Source organism: Nomascus leucogenys, chromosome 2, assembly GCF_006542625.1.
Source record: "Nomascus leucogenys isolate Asia chromosome 2, Asia_NLE_v1, whole genome shotgun sequence".
Classification (NCBI taxonomy): Eukaryota; Metazoa; Chordata; class Mammalia; order Primates; family Hylobatidae; genus Nomascus; species Nomascus leucogenys.
In genome coordinates, this window is record NC_044382.1 from 102,609,174 (window position 1) to 102,634,475 (window position 25,302).

A 25,302-nucleotide genomic window follows, 5' to 3' on the forward strand; every position below is an offset into this window, starting at 1 on the left:
CAATAAATAAAATGATAGAAATAAGTCCCCGCATATCAATAATAAACTTTAATATAAATGAATTAAACTTTCAATAAAAGACATAGACTTGCTGAATGGATTTTAAAACATGGCCCAACTATATGGTGACTACAAAACACTCACCTTACCTGTGAAGACACATAAACTGAAAGCAAAGGGATGGAGAAAGACATTCTGGCTGGGCACAGTGGCTCACGCCTATAATCTCAGCACTTTGGGGGGCTGAGGCAGGCAGATCACTTGAGCTCAGGAATTTGTCACTAGCCTGGCCTACATGGTGAAACCCCATATCTCCAAAAAATATACAAATTAGTCGGGGATGGTGGCACATGCCTGTAGTCCCAGCTACTCAAGAGGCTGAGGTGGGAGGATCGCTTGAGCCAGGAGGTGGATGTTGCAGTGAGCTGTGATCATGCCACTGCACTCCAGCCCGGGTGACACAGTGAGACCCTGTCTCCAAAAAAAGAAAAAGAGAAAGACATTCTATGCAAACGAAAACCAAAAGTGAGCAGGAGTAGCTATACTTATATCAGACAAGGCAGAATTTAAGTCAAAAGCAGTAAAAAGAGACAAAGAAGGTCATTATATAATGATAAAGGAATCAATTCAGCAATAGAATATAACAATTCTAAACATATATGCACTCAACACTGGAGCATACAGACATATAAAGCAAACATTATTAGATCTAAAGGGAAAGATAGATTCCAATAAAATAATAGTTGGGGACTTCAATTCTCCACTCTCAGCATTAGACAGATAATCTAGGCAGAATATTAACAAAGAAACAGATTTAAACTACACATTAGATCAAATGGACCAAACAGACATTTACAGAACATTTCATCCAAGAGCTGCAGAGTACACATTTTCTTCATATCAACACATGGAGCATTCTCCAGGATAGACCATATGTTAGGCCACAAAACAAGACTCAACAAATTTTACCAAAAAACTCATATCATGTATGAAATCAATAAAAAGAAGAACTTGAGAAAGTGTACAAATACATGGAAACTAAACTTGATTCTGAATGAGCACTGAGTCAAGGAAGAAATTATGAAAAAATAAAGAACTGCCTTGAAGCAAATGAAAACCAAACACAACATACCAAAACCTATGCAAAACAGAAAAAGCAAGGCTAAAAGGAAACGATGCAGCAATAAATGACTACATCAAAAAAGTAGAAAGATTTCAAATAGTCTAAGGATGCACCTCAATGAAGAGAAGAAAAAACCAAACCCAAAATTAGAAAGGATAAAATAATAAAGAGCAGAATTATGTGAAATACAGATAAAAAAAAAACAAAGAATCAACAAAATAAAAGGTAACTTTTTTGAAAAAGATAAATTTCTAAACCGCTTGCCAGACTAAGCACATGCACACACACACACACACACACACACACAAACCCAGGAGACCCAGATAAAATCAGTAATGATAAAGGAATCATTACGACTACCACAGTAATAGAAAAGGTCATAACAGACTATTATGAACAACTGTACAAGCTGGAAAACCTAGAGGAAATGAATAAATTCCTGGACAAATAAAATCTACCAAGATTGAATCAGGAAGAAATAGAAAACTTGAACAGACCAGTTGTGAGTAATGAGATCAAATAGGAATAAAAAGTCTCCCAACAAAGAAAAGTTCAGGACCATATGGCTATACTACTGAATTCTACCAAACATCTAAAGAAAAACTAACACAATTTCTCCTCAAACTATTCCAAAAAAATGAAGAGGAGGGAACTCTCCTTAACTCATTTTATAAGGCTAGAATTACCTTGATATCAAAACCAGATAAGATTGCAACAAAAAAAGAAAACTTCAGGCCAATATTCCTGACAAACATAGGTGCAAAATGACTCAACAAAATAACAATAAACCAGATTCAACAGCACATCAAAAAGATAACACATCATCATCAAGTAGGATTTACCTAGAAATGCAAGGATGGTTCAACATATGCAAATCAATTAGTGTGATACAGCACATCAACAGAATGAAGAACAAAAACCATATGATCATCTCAATAGATGCAGTAAAAGCATTTGATAAAATTCAACAACCCTCCCTGATAAAAACACTCTCAACAAAGTAGGCATTGAAAAAATATATCTCAACATAATAAAGGTCATATGTGACAAACTCACACCAAACATCATAATGAATGGAGAAAAGCTGAAAGCCTTTCCTCTAAAAACTGGAACAACACAAGGATGCCCACTTTCACTACTCCTATTCAGCATAGTACAGAATGTCCTTTTCAGAAAAATCAGGCAAGAGAACAAACTAAAAAGCATCCAAATTGGAAAAGAAGTCAAATTGTCCTTTTGCATCTGATACAATCTTATATATAGAAAAACCTAAAGACTCCACCAATAAACTTGAGCTATTATAAATTCAATAAATAACAGTATATAGAATCAACATAGAAAAATTATTAGTGTTTCTAAATTCCAATAATAAATGAGCTGAGAAAGTGATCAAAAAGGCAAACTCATTTACAACAGCTGTAAGAAAAATACCTAGGAATAAATTTAACCAAAGAGGTGAAAAACCTCTACAAGGAAAACTATAAAACATTAATGAAAGAAATTGAAGAGGACACAGACAAATGGAAAGACATTCCATGCTCAAAGACTGGAATAATTCAATGACCATACTGCTCAAAGCAATCTCCAGATTCAATGCAATCCCTATTAAAATACCAATAACATTCCTCGCAGAAATAGAGAAAAACAAAAAATACTAAATTCAAATGGAAACAAAAAAGAGCTCAAATAGGCAAAGCAATGTGAGCAAAAGGAACACAGCTGGAGACATCATGCTAACCTGACTTCGAAATATATTACAAAGTTACAGTAACCAAAACAGCATAATATTATTATTTTAAAAACAAAAGACTTGTAAGGCCAGGCACAGTGGCTCATGCCTGTAATCCCAGCACTTTGGGAGGCCGAAGTGGGCGGATCACTTTCTTACTGGCAGGTCTTTGTTCTTAGAGATCCCAAGATGGGGGTGGGCTGCTCCCAAGATGGCAGCAAGCCTTTTTTCTCTGACCTGGGGTTCTTGGCCTCACGGATTCCAAGGAATGGAACCTTGGGCCATGCAGTGAGTGTTATAGCTCTATTAGAAGCCGTGGAACCCAGCAACTGGTGTTCAGCTCAATTAGGATAAACCCGGGCACTTAGCCATGCAGGAACAATGGCGAGCCTCTAGCCCAGTCGGGAGCGGCAACGGGCACCTTGCTGGATCAGGAGTACAGTGGACACCTGCCGGATCCGGAGGGGTGGAAGTCAGTGGCAGGTCTGCGAAGGCGGCAAACAGCAGTGGTGGACGGGGAGCAAAAGCTCAGCTTGAGCAGTAACAAACACGGACCAGAAGAGTATGCAGTTGCAAGATTTAATAGAGCGAAAACAGAGCTCCCATAAAATGGGAGGGGACCCAAAGGGGGTTGCCACTGCCAGTTTGAATGCCTGGGTTTATATCCAGATCATTGTCCCTCCCACTGTGCTCTCGGGCAACATATGATTTGACTATTTCTTTATCTCCTGCTTTTAGCCTAATTTGTATTTTAGTGAGCCCTCTTTACTACCTGATTGGTCGGGTGTGAGCTAAGTTACAAGCCCCACATTTAAAAGTGGGTGCAGTCACCTTCCCCAGCTAGGCTTAGGAATTCTTAGTAGGCCTAGGAAATCCAGCTAGTCCTGTCTCTCAACTTGAGGTCAGGAGTTCAAGACCAACCAGCCTGGCATACATGGCAAAACCCCGTCTCTACTAAAAGTACAAAAAAAAAAAAAAATTAGCCAGGTGTGGTGGTGGGCACCTGTAATCCCAGCTACTCAGGAGGCTGAGACTAGAGAATCGCCTGAACCCAGGAGGCAGGGGTTGCAGTGAGCCGAGATCACGCCATTGCAGTCCAGCCTGGGCAACAATAGTGAAACTCCTTCTTAAAAAGATAGATAGATAGATAGATAGATAGATAGATAGATAGATAGATAGATAAAAGACATGTAGACTAATGGAACAGAATAGCAGTATAGAGAACCCAGAAATAAATCCACATATTTACAGTCAACTGATTTTCAACAAAGGCACCAAGACTATACATTGGGGAAAGAACACCCTCTTAAGTAAATGATTCTGGAAAAACTAAATATCTATACATAGAAGAATGAAACTGGAGCCCCATCACTCATCTATAAAAATCAACTCAAGATTTAGATTAAAGACTTAAATGTAAGACCTGAAATTACAAAGCTAGTAGAATGAAACACAGGGGAAACACTTCAGGACACTGGTCTAGGCAGATTTTTATGGCTAAAGCCTTTTGAGAAAACAGAAACAAAAAACGACAAATGGGACTACATTAAACTAAACTGCTCCTACACAGCAAAGAAAACAATTAACAGAATGAAGAGACAAACTATTGAATGGGAGAAAATATTCACAAACTATTTATCCAACAAAGTATTAATAATCCAGAATACACAAGGAAATCAAACAATTCAGCAGTAAAAAACAAAAAATAATCCCATTAAAACATGGGCAAAGGACATAAATAAACATTTCTAAAAAGAAGGCATACAAATGGCCAATAGGTATGTTAAAAAACACTCCATTTCACTAATCATCAGGGAAATGCAAGCTAAAACCACAATTAGATATCCTCTCACCCCAGTTAGAATGGCTATTACTAAAAAGACAAAAAATAACAGAAGCTGATGAGGCTGTAGAGAAAAGGGAATTCTTATACACTGTTGTTAAGAATGTAAATTTGTACAGCCTCCATGGGAAACAGTATGGGCATTTCTCAAAATACTACAAATGGAACTATCATACAAGCCAGCATTTGCACTACTAGGTATGTATTCACAGAAAAGGAATCAGTATATCTAAAGGATAATTGCATTGCATGTTTATTGCAGCATTATTCACAATAGCAAAGATATGGAATCAACCTGAGTGTCCATCAACAGATGAATGGATAAAGAAAATGTGATATAATATACACAATGGAATACTATTTGACCATAAGAAATGTGGTATATATACAAAAAGGAATACTACACATCCATAAGAAGAATAAAATCATGTCATTTGGAGCAAGATGTATGGAACTGGAAGTTACTGTGTTAAGTGAAATAAGTCAGGTACAGAAAGACACAGTGCATGTTCTCACTCATATGTGAGAGATAAAGTTGATCTCATGGAAGCAGGGAGTAGAATGATAGCTATCAGAGAAGTGTGTGGGTGATTGTGCACAGGAGGAAACAATGAAGAGAGTTTGTTTAATGGGTAGAAACATACAGTCAGATAGAAGGTATAAGTTCTAATGTTCAATAGCATATAGGGTGATTAAAGTTAACAACAAAGTATTATATATTTCAAGATAGCTAAAAGAGAGGACTTAAAATGTTCCCAACGCATAGAAATCATAAACACTTGGGGCAATGGATAATGGAAATATCCTAACTTGATCATTACACATTCTATGCATGTAACAAAATATCACATGTACCCCATAAGTATGTACAAATACGTATCAATAAAACAAAGAGAATGAAAAGACAATCCAAAGACTGGGAATGTTTACTAATCACGTATCTTAAAAAGAAGTTGTATCCAGAACATATGAACAACTTTTAAAACTCAACAATAAGAACACAAACAAAAAGAAGGGGGCAAAATTCTAGACTTTACCAAGAAAGATGTATATATGGCATATAATTCACCATTAGGAAAATGCAAATTAAACCACATAGAAACAAAAACCTGTGACAATGAGAAAAAAATTCAACAAACCTGTCAATATTAATTGCTGATAAAGACGCCAAACTAAGAGAACTCTCATACATTATTGGTAGTAGTGAAAAATAATACAGGTACCTTGAAAAGTGGTTTTCTAGTTCTTACAAAGTTATTGTAGACATACCATATTACCCAGCAGTCCTCCTCCTAGGTATCAACCCAGGACAAATGAAAATAAATATCCACATAAAAACCTGTCGATGAATGTTTTTAAAGACTGTATTCATAATCACCCAACCCTGGAAACAACACAAATGTCTAACATTTGGCAAATGGACAAGTAAAATATAGTTTATCCATTCAACAGAATAAAATTCAGCAATGAAACGAAACCTATTAATATATGTTTAAAAATTAACTGAAAATAGATCATTAGTTTAAATGTGAAATATAAAACAAAACTTTTAGAAGAATGCATAGGAGAAAACCTTCATAAACTAGGACTAGGGAAAGAGTTCTTTGACATGACACTAAATGCACAGTTTATAAAAGAAAAAAATTGATAAACAGGACTTCATCAGAATTAAAAATGTTTGCCCTACGAAAGATGTTAAGAGGGTGAAAGACAAGCTACAGACTGAGAGAAAATATTCACAAAGAATATATCCAATAGAGACTTGTATCTAGAAAATATAAAGAACTATCAAAGCTCAATAGTTTTTAAAAAATCCATTTGGAAAATGGACAAAAAATATGAATAGGTATTTTACCAGAGACAAGGTACAGATGGCAAATAAGCACATGAAAAGATATATGTCAACATCACTAGTGAGATATCACTATGTACCTAATAAAATGGCTAAAACTAAAACATAGTAATAATACCAAATGCTGAGGAGGATGTAGAGAAAGTGGTTCTTTCACACGTGACTGGTGGGAATGTAAAATGGTACAGCCACTCTGGAAAATAATTTGGTATTATCTTATAAAGTTAGAAATGCACTTACCATATGACCCAGCAATCACATTCTTGGGCATTTAACCTAGAGATATGAAAACTTATGTTCACATAAAAACTTATACATGAATACACACAGTAAATTTATTTCTAATAATCAAAAACTGGAATCAATCCAAATGCCCTACAATGGGTCAATGGTTAAACAAAATGGCATATCTAGACAATAGAATATTACTCATCAGCAATAAACACAAATGAATTACTGATACTTACAAAAACCTGGATGGATCTCAAAGGCATTATACTTATTGAAGACAGCCAATCTCAAAAAAATACATGCCTTATGATTCCATTTCTATAACATCTACAAAATGACAAAACTAAAGGGATGGAGAACAGATTAATGATTGCCAGGAGACAGAGATGAAGTTGGCAGTTGGGGACATTCCTACAAATGGGTAACAGAAGGGACTTGCTAGTGGTAGAACACTTCTGTATCTTGATTGTTTGTGGTCATGGTTGCACAAGACAATACATAGGATCAAATTGCACAGAACTCCAAACACACTCACACACACACACACACACACAAATTACTGCATATAAAACCTAATGAAAATTGAATAATGACAGTGTTTTAGTTAACAGTACTGTACCAATAAGAATATCTTGGTTTTGATGTACTATTAGCCATATAAGATGTTACCATTAGGCTATCACAAATAATGATTATAATAACTCAACATTAATGTCCAGAATAATTTTTAATAAAGGCACTATAGCAAAATGCAGGCATTTTTGAAGGGGCCTGGGGTTAGAGGGCAGTGGTAAATAAAAACTAATACATACGAACTAAGAGGACTCGATACAGAACATATTTTCAGAAATCCAGGTAAAATGGGTCAACAAATCAATAAGAGGCAGTAAACTAAAACCCTGTAAAACTGGCAAAGGGAAAAAGTAGTATTTTTGAGAAATGCAAGAATTCTTTACAAGCATCTCTTCATTGCCATCTCCAAAAGAGATGACATAACTTTCTTGTGAATAATATGCCTTCCTTTAATTATAACAGTCATCACCATCTTCCTTACCATCTTTATTATTACAGCAAACTAATTCAAACTACTTTCTTCCAGCATGCACTGCTTTAACCCTGCTCATCTTGAGTTTTACCTGACATTTTTCTCACCACTAATATACTTTTATGAGATTTTTCTACCATCTATGCCTTATCTGAAGCACTTTTCAATTAGGGAAAAGTAAAATCACCTCCAAGAGTGCATCTTGCCATGTAAACCTGAAATCCTCTAATGAACAGCAAAGAGTGATCATTATTAGTTCACTGTTTTACATATCATAGCCCAGTTTTGAATAAACTCAAGAATAAAACTGTCTTCCTGTTAAAGGGATAAAGTTTAGAACAAATCAGTTTGCTAAGTTGTTCTAAAATATACTTTACTATGCATTTGCCATTTTATTTTCTAATATTTCCAGTTTACTCCTCCATTAACCCTTACATCCCATTTGTACCCAGCATTATTATTCCTATAGTACAGATGAAGAGAAAGATTCAGAGAAGTTAAGCAACTTGCCCATGGTAAGAAGGAAAACCTTGAGTTTGAATCCAGATAGTTCTATCTCTAGAACCTATCTACTCTTACTCTTTTTTTTTTTTTTTTTTTTTTTGAGACGGAGTCTCGCTCTGTCGCCCAGGCTGGAGTGCAGTGGCGCAATCTCGGCTCACTGCAAGCTCCGCCTCCCGGGTTCGCGCCATTCTCCTGCCTCAGCCTCTCCAAGTAGCTGGGACTACAGGCGCCCGCCACCACGCCCGGCTAGTTTTTGTATTGTTAGTAGAGACGGGGTTTCACCGTGGTCTTGATCTCCTGACCTCGTGATCCGCCCGCCTCGGCCTCCCAAAGTGCTGGGATTACAAGCGTGAGCCACCGCGCCCGGCCTAACCTATCTACTCTTTTAACATCACTGTACTACCTCTAAAATCCAGAAAATTAATCTGAACTCACATACTGCTTGCAGGAGTATAAATCTGAACCACAACTTGGGAGATCAAATTTTCACATTAAGGCTGAACATGCACAAAATCTGTCTAGGTGGAAACCCAGCATGTCTATTTAGATAGAAACTGACATACACTCCTTGCCCTCACTCCTAAATTGTCCATTATTCCGAGTGTGCTGGATCCTTCCCAGCAACATACAAGCATGCAGTAAAACCTTCTATAGGGTTGTTTACAGCTGTCTCCAATTCCTCTCTTTCCATTCTCTGCTGAAAGTTCTCCAATCAGGCTTTCATTTCTATTTATTGAAACAGCTCTTTGTGAAGGTCAAATGACCTCCACATCGTCAAATGCAAAAGTAAATTCTCAGTTCTCATCTAATCTGACCCATCACCAGATATGACTTTAATTACTCCCATTTAATTTTTTCATTTAGTATTCAGGATCTCTCTTTTGTTCCTGATCCTTAACCTGTTTTACTAAAAATTACTTTTCAGCCTCTTTTGCTACTTTCTCCTCAGCTTCCCGACCCTAAAGGTCTCAGTGCCCATAGCTATCTCACAATTCAACAACAGACACTTCTTTTAGAAGTCAAATTACTTTAGATAGCAGACTTATTTTTTAATTCTAGGATTCAAAATTCCATAACAATGTCTAACGCAGATTCCTTCTAAAACGTTAACATGGATAAACCTCTCATAAAATATCAGTAATGCCAATGCCACAAAGGCAGAATACAGAAACAGATCATTACCCTAATCCAGTATGATATTCCAAGCAGAAAACATAAGGTAAAGGCACTAGCCTTGATTCAAAAAACTTACTAGTTTTATTATTAAATGTATGACATTGAATAAGAAAAGCATTAAGAATTCTTATAGATGCAAAATTACATGATCCCGTGATTTATTTACTGAGTACATACATCTCAGATGCAATAATAGTTGCTGTGAGGGATATAAATAATTGCAAATACTTAGGTACTTATATTCTTATTTTAGATTTGAAATGAATGGAAGGTCACCTAAATATTCCTACACCTTTATTAGGCACAATGAAAATTTCCTGAAAAAGCAAATTAAGTATGTACCTTTCAGTGCGGTAGTCTTTTCTTTTTCATCTGGACCTCCCTGCTGGATTTGTGCCATGTTTATCCAAATTGGCAACAAAATTAAAGAGCTCAAGGAAATAGACATCAATCTTCAGAAGACAGTCTAGAATGAATGAAAGCAATAAATTAAGTTCTACTCAAAACCTATCTATTCCATGAGAACTTCCTTGATCCTCCCAGTCAGGATTAATCTCTCTATGCTAATTTCCCACTTTGTTGATGCCTATACCATAGTACTTATTATTGTCTGCTTTGCATTATACTTATTTATGAATTTATCTGAGTCAGCTAATGGCATACAAGCCACAGGAATAGGGATACAAGTTTTTGTCATCTTTCTCTCATGTCCACCAAACACAATACCTTATACGTTACAGTTACCTAATGTTTGCTGAATTTAGCCAAACTTATCATTTAGTTTTAGTTACCTATCACCTAATGTTTTTAAAAAATATCTTTGGGTAGTTCCAAAAACCTAAAATTTCTTTTAAAATAAATTGTAAGCATGGGCCATTTACAAGGTCAGAATGTCTTCCTTCTGGAACAAGCAGATAGGAGGACGCAAATACATAAATATATAAAGTATCTACACATTTCCTATGGTGTAATTAAAAATACGACTTTCAGGGAAAAATTAGCCCTTTTTAAATGAAACGATGTCATCAGTGTCTGGAAGCCATCCTCTCTAAATGGCACTCCAGTAAACAACCATACTATAAAATCAGGATTTATTAAAATCGAATTCTGCTCTACTTTGGCCAAAGGGAAGCCATTAAAACTAAAAAGAGATGGCTTTTCCCAAGGTCCCCATGAACAGTAAAGCAAATTATTTTTCCTAAAGTTTAAAAGGAAAAAAAGTGTATCTCCTACAATGTGAAAATTTAAACGAAATTTAATGCATTAATCCAAAACTGTTAATGAAATTATATAAAAACTACATTCATGACAATATAACAAGATTGAATATTCCTCTGAGGAATCCAATTTGACTTGCTATCCATAAAGTAAATTTCAGTTTCCATTCAGAGGTACATTTTATAATTATCTTTAAAAACAGATCTATTTCCGTAATCAGCAGAATGTAACAGAAAATACTTTTTAAAAAACTAATACTGAAAAGAAATAATTTAAAACCATGAATGTTCCAAATGGCCATAACCAATGCTGCCCTTATGTCAAGTCTAACTGTAGGTGATGTGCTATAAGAGAAAGGGCACTCTGGCTCCACTAAGAACTAGCGATGAGCCCTTGATAAATTATTTAACTTCTCTGGGCCTCATTTTCCACATTTGTAAAATGGAAATGATAATCATGTTTCCCTCATAGTGTTACAGTGAGGCTAAATGTAAAACATTTCATATAGTGTCTGATCCATAATTATGTGCACAACATCCATGTTAGCTTATTTTGTTTAATTGCTGTAAACAAATCACGGCTTCATCACTTAATAACATCTCCGTGGCCAGTCATATCCAAATTCTTTAGTTTCTTCATTTATAAGATGTTGCTTCAACATTAAATAGTACAGAAGGTATACACAGCCAATCATTCCTATAACTAGCCATCTTACTGTTACTCAATGGTGTGAGATATTCAAAAAGGAATACCTAGAATGTAGCTACTTTTCACTGAGAAAGCCCTTTCACTTAGCATAAGTGGCTCTTATTTTTCTTCTGTGTATAGCTAACTCAAAACTCTATAAATTCTACATGAATAAAATGTGTCTATATCCCTTCAAGAAATATATCCTAGTATATAAGGTAGGCAATGTACAAGACTCTGGGGGTACTATGGTGAGTAAAACAAATATGGTCACTGCCCTCCTATGGCTTACTTTGCAGCTGCCAAATCAAACTGCCAAGCAGCCACAAAGAAAATACATCAGACCTAGACTGATAATTACAATAATGTTAAAACAAACAAATATTTGCAAGGGCTGTATATTTCCATTCAGGAATTGGTCAAGTCCCACATGATAGTGCACAAATTTCACCAGCAACTTTTTATTACACATCATCTTGTAGCAGAAATTAAAGAGAAATGTTCTTAATGAGGAAATCCACACAGCACCCTTTACTAAATATTCCACAACTAAGTTAACTACCTACAGGAGACTTCCCTTCGCTAACTCAGTATTTCTTCCAAATATAAACTATTAGATTATTTTCATTGAGACTTCCCTTCGCTAACTCAGTATTTCTTCCAAATATAAACTATTAGATTATTTTTCATTGGCCCCAAATTGCTACTGAAAATGTAGCCAGCAAGCTATTTGGTACATTTGATATATGTTAATATGTGCACTCGACATAGTTTATTTGGCATTATCTGATGGAGGTTAGGTTATAGAGAATAAAGCGATGGAAGGTTTTTACTGATGGGAATTGGGACACAGCTGACATGTTGTATACTTCATGATAACCACTGCTGTTTAAATATGGTTTCCTAGAAATGGTTAACAGTACAAACTAGATTCAAAACATCTCAGTTTGCCATTTTATTCTGTGAACTACACAAAGCAATTATCATATCTTTTTCCTTTCTATGATTCCAACAGAGAATCTACTATGTATAAAGCTATAAATAACTTGTCATGTATAATCTTTATCCAGTCAGCATTTGAAAATATGAAACAGTAGAATATTTCTTATTTGCCCTGTTGGCTCAAAATGTGGCGTATGCACTTATAAAATGTACAGAAAGATACACAAAAGCCTTATTTTTGTCTACATTTGTTTGTTTTTAGTCAGGTATGAAATACTAACTAGATATACGTAATTTTGCAACAGAAGCCCTTTTCACCTCACATTCTGAATGCATTGATGAAAGTACAAAATATATCACAAAACACGTAAAATTGGGTTAATTTTCTGAGGTTACCAGGAGCGGTTTGGTTCCAGTCTGGCCCTAAAGATTCTATGCTCACTAAGTGAGACTTTAGAAATCAAGTTCAAAATAGCCTACTTGCAACTTAAATTACAGTAAATAGAATTGGCACAAGGGATTTATAAGGAACCAAAAGACCCACCCGAATTACAGTTATAATATTCATCAGTTGCTCATCAGCAAAGGCTAGCTCATAGCAATGCTGGACAGCATTATTCTGAGGTTACAGTAACAAAAATGTTGGTGTGTGGGCACTGGGAAAGAAGCTGAAGAATGAAGACATCAGGCGGAGCAGACACAAGACAAAGCTCAGGGTAATATGGGCCCCTGGTGTGTAGGGATGGTGGCCTTTATAACAAATGCAAAATTGTGTTTGAATCAAAGTTTCAGAGCCAAACCTCTTTGCTCCTGAGACTAGGAATACCTGGTTCCGATCCAAGTATATATAAAATAATTTCTTAGTTTCCCAAGCAACATGATATAGTAGGTTTGGAATGAGAAATCTAGGTTTTTAATTTCAGTTCCACCACCTAGTAGCTAAGTGACCTTGAGAAAGTTACAACTTCTCTAACCTAAGTAATGGGAAGAATCATGAAAATAAGAGCAGTTACCTTTGCAGGACTATTATGAAGATTACATGAAAAAATGTATATGAAAGCACTTTACAAACTATAAATCCCTTTAAAAATATTAGTAATCCACATAAAATCTGAAATAACTAGATTCCAATTAATTTGTGCTCAAAACCCCAGAACACCAAATTCAATCATTCACAGAAATAAAAACCTTTTAATATGCATCACTTGGATGCACTCTATGCACAAATAATAAAGTCTCACAATAAATATCTGTTAACTTGGGTTTCCAAGACTATATTGAAAATAATTATAATGGAACTTAATTTTTTGACTTAAATAAATTATACTTACATTCATTATATTTACATTCCTTTACATTCCTTTCAAATCTTATTAAAATGCATGCTTGAACAAAGACCACATATGTGGGTTCCACCTTCATTTGCCCAAGGAAGAACACTCTTCCAACTATGTCATAAATGTTTACATTGGTCACAAGATGACCAGTTCTATTCTTATCCATTAGCTTATTAGGTCATTGCCACAACTGCCAGGGGTAGGCAGAGTTGACATACCAGCATTTTATGGAGATAAGGCACTGTGGGCTTTGAAAAGCTAAGTGAGCCTGGTTAAGGCATCTCAGATGTTAAGGGGAAGCCAAGATTCTAACTCAGGTCTTCTGACTTCTAATTATGAATGAGTTTCTTCTATTCTACCAAGTTGATACAGTCAAACAACACAACTTCACTAGAAAAATAATTTCAGTTTCTTCATTCTGCAGAAAATTCACACCTACTCTTATGTACTAATTTCTGTTATTAGGAAGTATTACAATTTGGAGTTTGGGCAAATTGGACATAGGTATCTACAGACTAAAGTTGTCAACCAAAACTATCTTAGTATATTTAGTTTGCTATTCAGAATTAAGACTGATAAAAATTACTTATCATCATCTCTCCCAATACTTTGGCAAAACAAGCATCTGAAAAAAGGGCCAAAAGTTAAAGGATATCAAATAAAAGTATTTTAAAAGAAATAGTATTGCACTACTATGTATTTTTAATAGGTCCCCAAATCGGTAATCATTTGTTTAGGTATTGCATTGTTTTTTGGCTAGCAAAAAGATAGAAACTTAACAAGACAGGAATATAAAATCTTAGAATATCTGTGACAATGTTAAAACTTAAGAAATTAAACAAAGACTAAGATGATTCTCTATTCTGAATCAAATTTCAAAAGAAAAAATCTAAATAGTCCTTTATGAGGCTTTCATAATATGTAGCAGATAAGGGAAAACTATGGCCAAAGATAAAATAATTCTCAAAATGAATATACCACACTCAAAATTTTAGAAAAACAGAGTATGTCAAACAAACAAACATAAAAAATTGCTATTATATGAGTCAATTATGAGCATCATATAAACTACTTAAGAGACTCTAATTCTATAGTAAAAATAAATAATAAAACATAAACAATATTATAAATGTACATAACTCCAGGCCAAATTATCTTCAGAAGATTTCAAAACAGCCTACACTATGAAATAGCAGTAATAACATATTTGCAAAATCAGTATCAAATTTTCAATTTTCTCATCCCATAAACATTCTCCCAGAATCTCTGTTAAACTCAGTGAATTTGAGGTTCAACATAGATTTTAAAATATAATATGCACATGAACCATCCAGATGCCCCTTCAAGGAGAATGTGCTGCTCAGCTAGAGAGTGCAGTTAGCAAACAGACTCCATCTGTTTATCACTTCAGAGCTGGCCTCAGGTGCAAAGTGCTGCTTCATTCTAGGTCATACCTTTCCACTGCTGACCCTCATTCAGTGATTAAGTCAAGTGGTAATATGAAGGCCCAGCCATTTCAGCCTGATGCAGGACAACCCTAATAGGCAATATTTGCTCCAGAGCTTGCTGCCAGGTTGGTTGAGGTTTTGCCAGGTCTCCATGTAAATTCAACTTTTCCCTCTGACCAATCCTGTTCTCCTCCTTCCTTTCGCAAGTGCTGATCTCTAAAAATATTTCATACCCCAAATTCTGTCTCAGCATCTGCTTCCAAAAAATCTAAGCTATAACAATGTCCTTTTCTAATGGTTTTCTGAATATTAAGCAAAAAAAAATTGCGATGTTAAGAGACCAGATGTATCCAGAATATATAAAAAACTCTTGCAACTCAATAATAAAAAAATTTTAAAGTGGGCAGATTATATAAGTACACATTTCTTCAAATATACAAATGGCCAAAAAGCACATAAAAAGATGCTCAATATCATTAGTCATTATAAAAATGCAAATCAAAACCACATGAAATACCTAATGCACAATAACTAGCATGGCTATAATCAAAAAGGAATATAAATCAAGGTTTGTGACAATGAGAAGAAACTGGATACCTGATATATTGCTAGTGCGACAACAATTGCTAGTGTGATGCAGCCACCTTAGAAAACAGTTGAGCAGTTCCTCAAAATATCACACACACGGTTACCATATGACCCAGCAATTCTACTTCTGGGTATATACCCAAGAGAAATGAAAGTACATGTCCCCACCAAAACTTATGCACAAATGTTCACAGAAGCATTATTCATAACTGCCAACAAGTTGAAACAACCTGACTGTCAACTGATGAATGGATAAACAAAATATGGTATATCCATTCAATAGGATATTATTCTTTAATAGAAAGGAATGAAGTACTGATACTTGCTATGACATAAATGAAAATATTATGTGCTAATTACAATTATAAAATGAGGCCAATTACATGAAGCCAATTACAAAATGAAGCCAATTACAAAAAAAAACACATATTGTATGATTCCATTTATATGAAGTGTCCAGAACAGGTAAATCCATAGAAATAGAAAGTTGGTTAATAGTTTTCAGGAGTTGGGGGAAGAGAAAAATGGGGTGTGACTGTTAATAGGTATGCAGTTTCTTTTTGAGGTGATGATTCCAATGGTTCAAAGACATACAGTTGCATTGGGGTAGTGTCTCTACGTATTAAATGGTTCTCTCTCCAACTCTTTTCTACAGCTCTAATGCCAAAGGTCAAGGCAGTCTAAAAAAAAAAAAAAAAAAAAATCTTGACTGTTTCACTAACCACTCACCTTTCCCTTTACCTTCTATAAAACAGAAGCAAGAAGTAGACTTCAGGCAGACTCATTTAAAGAACTTCTCTCTTGTAATGTCCCAATCACCCCTCTCTCCAGAGCCAGGCTAGCAATTGTCTAGGCATACTCTAGCTAGATATTAAGAACAAACATATTGTTTTCTAGGTATAAAAGAGGAGCATTATATAAAGATTTTGTAAATCACAGTGCATTGATCTAGCCTGTTCTAGTTCTCTGCATTGGCAGTTCTCTGTCAATGGTAATTTGCCTCCCTTGTCCATCAGTATCCCTGGCATACAAATTCCAATGAAAACCTGGCAGAAGCACTAATTCACTTTGGTCATGATTCAGTTAATCCCCTAAGCACATACCACCTAAAAGCATCCCAATCCCACCCAATTTCTAACAAGAATTGAAATTTGGTAATAACTTTATTGTTATTATTTTGATCATTATCATAACTGATCCCAGACATTGTACCAAATTACTTCGAAATTAGAAATGTACCATTTGCTACAGAAAAGAAAAATGAAGACAAACTTGAGCATATAATCAAGCAGCTGATTAAGCCTAGTAAGCCATATGAATGACAACAACAATAAAGTTTAATGGCACATTTAAGTTTTGTGCAGATTATAATTGTACTGCAAACAAGGCATTTAAGTACCACTCAAATCCAGTATCTACCGACAGTGCACTCCTTACTATTTATTCAAGGGGAAAATTTCAGTGAAGTCTGATTTTACCTAAATGTGTTAACAAGTGGGAATGTAATTTAAGTGCCTTCAGAATAGATTTTTTTTTGTGGCTTCTAGAATTTCCCAATTCTTTATGGAGTGATAATACTTTATAGCATTTCATGTCTGTATATTTAAATAATCCTAACATGCTGAGACCAACGGGGGATAAACTCGGAGAAATTTTGAGGCTTCATATTGCTGTGATACTACAAATATCTGATCTTAAAAAAAGAGAATTAGAAATTTGAAACTTCAAGTCACATTTTTAAACTACCATATAAGTTAACAAAGGACTTGAAGCAGGAAAATTCTTCTGTTCCAAAACCAATCAAAGAGCTCCGAATCCTCCTGCTTTCTACAAAATATTTTTTTTCCCACAAAAGACAACCATGCAACCATGGCTTAGCCATACTGCTAGTTACAGGAAATAAACTCTGTGACACACTGAAGTTGCCAACACAAGGACACTTTGCTGAATGTTAGCCATTTATGTTATTAGACTTATGCTTAAACACAGTATGCCAAATGGCTCTCATTACTATTTTCTACATAAGCACAAAATGATAAAGTCCCTTCCTATGATCATAAGAATCAAGAATTTTACAAGTAGACTTCTCCTTCCAACATTACAGCCAAGTCCCCCAAGGAATCCTCCTGTGTAGTAAACCCTAGGAAGCACAATACAAAACATTAGAATATCTATAAATTCCACTCATGAATATAAAGAAAGAAAACCATAATAACTTCAATATCTGCAGAAAAGCATTTGATAAAATTCAAAACCTATTTTTGGAAAAAAAGTCATAGAAAACTAGGAATCAAAGGAAACGTCTGTAAGCTCACAAAAAGGTTAAAAAAAACAAGCAAACAAAAATAACCACTTACAACAAAATTACTCTTAATGATAAAATATTTGTGAAAGTCTATTCAAGATCAAGAACCAGAAAAGAATGCCCATCATTATCACTTTACTATTACCACTTCTAGTCAAAGTTTGTTTGACATTCTATCCAATGTAGTAGGACACTGAAAATAAAAACACAGTAACAATTTTAAAAAGGAAATCAAAGTTATCATTATTTTCAAATGATATAACTATCTAAAACAACAAAAACAAAAAGAATCAAAAAACAAGATCTTCTAAAATAAAAAAAAAACAAGATTCTCTGTATCATTAGGAATAAAAAGAGAATTCAATAAGATGGCTTGCTGTAAGATTTGTATTTTTTTTTTAAAAAAGCATATTTACAAATACTAGCAACAATCAGTTATAAAGCACAGTTTTTTAATACATCATTAATAATAGCAAAAATTGGCCAGGCGTAGTGGCTCACGCCTGTAATCCCAGCATTCTGGGAAGCCAAGGCAGGTGGATCCACCTGAGGTCAGGAGTTCAAGACCAGCCTGGTCAATATGGTGAAACCCCATCTCTACTGAGTATACAAAATTAGCCGGGCATGGTGACAGGCACCTGTAATCCCAGCTACGTGGCAAGCTGATGCAGGAGAATCACTTGAACCTGAGAGGCAGAGGTTGCAGTGAGCACAGATTGCACCACTGCGCTCCAATCTGGGCAACAGGAGCAAAACTTCATCTCAAAAAAAAAAAAAAGAAAGAAAATAGCAAAAATTAAAAACTTACATGACTAAAATAAATCTAACAAAAGATGTTATACCTATATTCAGCAAATGATAAAATGCTACTGAAATACATTAAATAAGACTGAAATACAAAAACTATACTGTATCTATGAATAGAAAGACTCACTAGTGTGACAATATCAATTTTCCTCTACTTTATATGTAGATCCGAGGGAATTCTACTCAAACCCCAAAATGTTTTTCACAGAACTTGAAAAACTAATTCAAAAAGTTACATGGAAAGAGAATCGCCAAGAACTGATAAGACACTCCTAAAGAATATGATAAGAAGAATTGCCTTGCCAGGTTTCACAGTAATTAAGAAAGCATGCCATTAATACTAGAATAAACAAAATGACAAATAGAACAGGATGGAACTCTAAAACAGAGCCACATAACAGATCCATATGACACAGATGACACCATCATATCACTGGGGAAAACAGGGATTTTTTTAACAATTGGAAAAACCGGTTAACTGCACAATTAAAAAAAAAAGAAAAAGAAAAAGAAATAAATTAGATACCTATCTCACTCCATACATGATCAATTTCAAATGGTTTAAGGGTATAAATGTGAAACTCAAACTTTAAACCTCTTAGGGAAAAATACAGGAGACTAATACTTTCATGTTGGGGCAAGGAATACAACCACAATGAGATATTTACACTCATTAGAAAAAATTAAGAAGACCGACAATACCAAAAGTTAAAAAGAATGCAGAATAATACAGATTCTTATTCACGTTTCTGGTCAAAAGATAAAATAAACTACTCTGGAAAAAACTAGCATGAGATATCCAAGTTATCCAGCAATCTCACACCATGGTCCACTACCTGATCTTATACATGTACGTCAGGGGGCAGACGTAACAATGTTCACAAAATGTTTCTATCATCAAAACAGTCAGTTTATTCATTATCTGTAACTACATAACAAATTACCTCAAAACACAGTGTCACAAAACAACAATAAATATTTGTAAAATCCCAGTTTCTGTAGATCAGAAATTTGGGAGCAGCTCAGCTGGGAAGTTCTCAATCAAGTTCACGAGATTGCAGTCAGAATATTGGCAAGTTCTGCAATCATCTGAAGGTTTGAATGGGGACAGAGGATTCACTTCCAAGATGGCTCACTCACACAGATAAATGATTGGTACTGATTGTTGTTACAGGCCTCCCATACTCAAACAGATCTGTGCAGAAGCCCATGTGGGAGGGCTTTCTCAAGAAAGATAGATCCAGTAAAGCAAGGGGAAAGCTGAAGAAGTCTCGCCATCATTTCCTTGACATCCTACTGGCAGAAGGCAGCTCTACTCAATGTGGGAGCAGTTGACACAAAGGCACGAATATCGAGAAGCAAAGATCACTGGGGACCATCTTAGAATTTGGCTACAACAAATGGAAAAAAACCGTTCTCCAATTATAGGAGAGCAAATATACTGTAGTACATTAACAGGGCAAAGATGAGTATTACACAGTAGTAAAAATGAATAAAGCACAACCACACTCAAAAACATAGATGAATTTTCCAAAAATACTAGCGAGGAAACCAAATCTTAGAACACTACATACAGAACAATATCATTTATATTGAGCTAAACTAAAACAAATTATTAGTATCACAAATTGTGATAAAACTGTAAGAAAAATCAAGAGAAAAAATAAATGCTAAATTCAATAGTTATTACCACTGGGAAAGAACAGAAGGCATGAGATGGGAAGAAGCACATAAGTAAATGCAAGTTATTGATAGTGTTTGAATCTTGGATTTGGTGGTAAATTTGTAGGTGTTAATTATATTATACTATATAACTTGCATAAGCATTACAGATATGGAGGCCAGTTTTATATTAGTATATCACATACATATAATCAACAATAACCTTGGTTGCACACAATCTTTTTTATCAACAATATATTCTTTAAATAAGTGACAAAAATATTAACAAAAGAAATAGTCACACAACACATAACAACATTTTGGCTAATGACAGAATGCATATTAAGACAGTGGTCCCATAGGATTATAATGAAGCTGAAAAATTCCTACCACCTAGTGACATCATAGCTGGCATAACATCATGATACAACACATTACTCATTTGTTTGTGATGATGCTGGTATAAACAAACATACTGCACTGCCAGTCATATCAAAGTTTAGCATATACAAATACATATAGTACATAAATACTTGATAAAGATAATAAATGACTAGGTGACTATGTGTTTTGTTTTTGTTTTTTTGACATGGAGTTTTGCTCCTGATGTCCAGGCTGGAGTGCAATGGCACGATCTCAGCTCACTGCAACCTCCGCCTCCTGGATTCAAGCGATTCTCCTGCCTCAGACTCCCGAGTAGCTGGGATTACAGGCGCCCGCCAACACGCCTGGCTAATTTTTGTATTTTTAGTAGAGACGGGGTTTCACCACGGTGGCCAGGCTGGTCTCGAACTCCTGACCTCAGGTAATCCACAAGCCTCAGCCTCCCAAAGTACTGGGATTACAGGAGTGAGCCACTGACCCCTGCTGGTGACTATGTTTTTACTACACAATACTTTTTATGTAAAGTGTACTACTTCTACTTATTTAAAAAATAAAAAAGTTAACTGTAGAACAGCCTCAGGCAGGTCCTTCACAAGGTATTCCAGAAGAAGGCATTGTTATCATAGGAAATAGCAGCTCCATATGCGTTGCTGGCCTGAAGATCTTCCAGCGGGACAAGATGTAGAGGTAGAAGACAGTGTTATTGATGATCCTGACCCTGGGTAGGCCTGGGCTAATGTGTATGTTTGTGTCTTCATTTTTGGCAAAAATGTTTTAAAAATAAACTTTGAAAATAGAAAAAAAGCTTATAGAATAAGGATATAAAGAAAGAAAATACTTTTGTACAGCTGAACAATATGTGTTTTAAGCTAAGTATTATTACAAAAAAGTCAAAAAGTTGATGTGGCATGGTGACACGCTTTGTAATCCCACCTACTTGGGGGGCTAAGGCAGGAGGATGGCTTGAGCCCAAGAGTTTGAATCTGCAGTGAGCTATGATCACCCACTGTACTCCACCTGGGCAGCAGAATAAAATCCCATCTCTTAAAAAAAAAATTAATTTTAAAATTTATAAAAGTAAAAAAGTTACAGTAAGCTAATTTATTATTGAATAAAACTAGTTGTATATATTTCGTGTAGCCTAAGTGTACTGTAAAAAAGTTACAGTAAGCTAGTTTATTACTGAATAAAACTAGTTGTATGTATTTTATGTAGCCTAAGTGTACAGTGTTTATAAAGTCTACAGTAGTACACTGTAATGTCCTAGGCCTTCACATTCACTCACCACTCACTCACTCACTCACTCAGAGCAACTTCCAGGCCTGCAAGCTCCATTCATGGTAAGTGGTCTATAAAGGTGTTCCTTTTTTAAAAATACTTCATGCTATATTTTTACTGTACCTTTTCTATGTTTATATATGTTTAAATAAACAAATTCCATTGTGTTACCATTGCCTATGGTATTCAGCATAGTAACATGTCATATAGGTTTGGAGCCTTGGAGCAATATATACCATATGTAGCCCAGGTGTGTAACAGACTATAACATCTAGGTGTGTGTAAGTACACTCTATGCTGTTTGTGCAACAATGAAATCACCTAACAACACATTTCTCAGAAAATATCCCCAACATTAAGTGACTCATGACCATACTATAATTTTAGTGGCATTGCCTTTTATAATTTGTTCTTTGGGACATATTTCTTAGGGATAATGCTGACAGTCCCCTTCCATCTATTTAGTGAGAAAGTTGGAGGTTCTGCTGATGAGTAAAACTGATAGAAGCAGTTATTCTAAAAAAGGATAAACAGGTACTGAGTAAACCTCAGAGCAGCTATATATCAATAACATATTGTTACTAAAACCCAACTGATTCCTTGCCTGTTTTGAAACGGAACTAGTATTTTGAGTAAAAATTTATTACCTCAGAAACTTTTACATCTGCTATTACAAAAGACAAACTATAAATATTGTTTAAAACTTGACTTAAAAAATAATAATGTCCTACATCTTATAATAAAATATTTTAAAATGCAACTATTCGGCCAGGCACAGTGGCTCACACCTATAACCCCAGGACTTTAGGAGGCCAAGGCGGGAGGATTGCTTGAGGCCAGGAGTTCAAGACCAGCCCTGGCAACATAGCAAGATGGTATCTCTACAAAAAATTTAAAAATTAGCCAGATGCATTGGCATGTGCTTGTAGTCCCAGCTACTTGGGAGGGTGAGGCAGCAGATATCAGGAGTTTGACGTTACACTGAGCCATGATCATGCCACTGTGCTCCAGCCTGGGCAACGGAGCAAGATCCTGTCTCAAAAAAGTAATAAAATGTAAAATAAAATACAACTAAGCCCTTTTGAAAATCTCAAGTGTCATTTAAGCATTTTTCTTTGGCATATTTCCACTAGTAAGTATAATAAGTAAAATCAGCCTTTGAAGATGTGTAAGAAATTAAATTTTTTAAAATGCTGGGCTAAGGGGCAGTTATAAGCACCTTGCAAAAGAAAAATGAAGGCTGAGAATTCAATTCAGAATAATCTGTCCCTTTGGTTGCTAAAGGATGGGTTCATTTAATTATAAAAGAAAGTTTCCCACAGACAGTTATCTCTCAGTCTTTCAACATAATGTAAAAATGGGCTTCAATTCCAAGAAAAAATAATGATTTTCCTTGTTTTTCCAAAATAAGGTGAAAAAGGAAAATGCTGTAACAGCAGCCACTGGAGGGAGGACTTGATGTTAGAATAAGAATAAAACAAGCATAAAACATTTATTTCGTGCTTCGTCTGAACATAACATTTTGTTAAACTCATTTCTATTTGTTTAAGTGACAAATGCTGAAAATACTGCTTTTTCTGCATGAGAGTTAAACTTCCTTTCACTGAAAAACAGATGTTGTTTCAAGTGTCCTTTATTGGTACACAAATCAGCAGTGAGAAAATTATAAAGCTGCCTGGACTGACAAAGAACTAGCACTATCGCTTAGTCTAAGAATATATTTAAAGGCCTATGCTTAACTTTAAATGTCTTTATTTTTGTTCCTTTGAAATATTATCCACTCAGTTTGCTAGAAGACTGCAGGTACTATTTTGTCTTTAAATAAATACCTGAAATCTGGATATCGATAAATTCGGACAGCTTTTTAAAAACCTATGGCATTGCTCTCGATGTGGTTAAGGGGTTTTGTTTTTACTAAAAATATTCATATATTTTAATAACGATTGGTTTAAAACCATTTATACACACACACACACACACACACACACACACACACACACACTCCAGAGGGATCCCAGAGTAAGCTGTAAGCCTCCAGTGCTTACCTTTTGCAGATAACTAAGTATACAAACATACTATAATAAAGCAAGTTTAAATGAAGATTCCAAACACAAAATCACAGAACTGAAAGGGAATGAAAGGAGCTCTTTCACAATTCTGGTTTCTATTTTAATAGTGGTTATATACAATACAATAGATGCCAGGCTTCTGGAAAGTTCTGAAATAATTCCAAACATAGCAAAATCCATTCTTTCCCTTTCAAAATGACTATTTACACAATCATTATTTTGGAGCTGACTTATTAAACTCAAGAATCCTACTATGATTTAACCAATGAACCAACAAAACCTTCAGTCAATTCTGAACAAGAGCAATCCAGAAGAAAAAGCAAGAACTAAAACATAAAGAAAAACTCTGGAATAAATATTCATCTGACCAGATACTCAATTGAATAAGGAAACCAATCTCAGAAAATGAATTCTTAAAAATGAATCAATATTGATTCTTCCTATCCATGAACATGGAATGTTTTTCCATTTGTTTCTGTCCTCTCTTATTTCCTTGAGCAGTGGTTTGTAGTTCTCCTTGAAGAGGTCCTTCACATCCCTTGCAAGTTGTATTCCTAGGTATTTTATTCTCTTTGTAGCAATTGTGAATGGGAGTTCACTATGATTTGGCTCTCTGTTTGTCTATTATTGGTATATAAGAATGCTTGTGATTTCTGCACATTGATTTTGTATCCTGAGACTTTGTTGAAGTTTCTTATCAGCTTAAGGAGACTTTGGGATGAGATGATGGGGTTTCCTAAATATATAATCATGTCATCTGCAAACAGATACAATTTGACTTCCTCTGTTGCTATTTGAATACCCTTTATTTATTTTTCTTGCCTGATTGCCCTGGCTACAATTTCCAACACTATGTTGAATAGGAGTGGTGAGAGAGGGCATCCTTGTCTTGTGCCAGTTTTCAAAGGGAATGTTTCCAGCTTTTGCCCATTCGGTATGATATTGGCTGTGGGTCTGTCATAAATAACTCTTATTATTTTGAGATACGTTCCATCAATACCTAGTTTATTGAGAGTTTTTAGCATGAAGCAGTGTTTAATTTTATCGAAGGCCTTTTCTGCATCTATTGAGATA

At 35.1% G+C, this 25,302-nt stretch overlaps 1 protein-coding gene across 3 annotated transcripts in view; it reads right to left on the minus strand.

Moving 5' to 3' along the window:
* Positions 1-25,302, minus strand: part of FAM172A (family with sequence similarity 172 member A) — a 481,319-nt gene that overhangs the window by 435,886 nt on the left and 20,131 nt on the right. For all 3 annotated transcript variants that reach the window (XM_030816846.1, XM_012505467.2, XM_030816852.1), the window contains exon 2: positions 9,846-9,969. In XM_030816846.1, coding sequence (XP_030672706.1) covers positions 9,846-9,951 — 106 coding nt within the window. In that variant the 5' untranslated portion in view covers positions 9,952-9,969. The remainder of the gene's footprint in view (positions 1-9,845; positions 9,970-25,302) is intronic.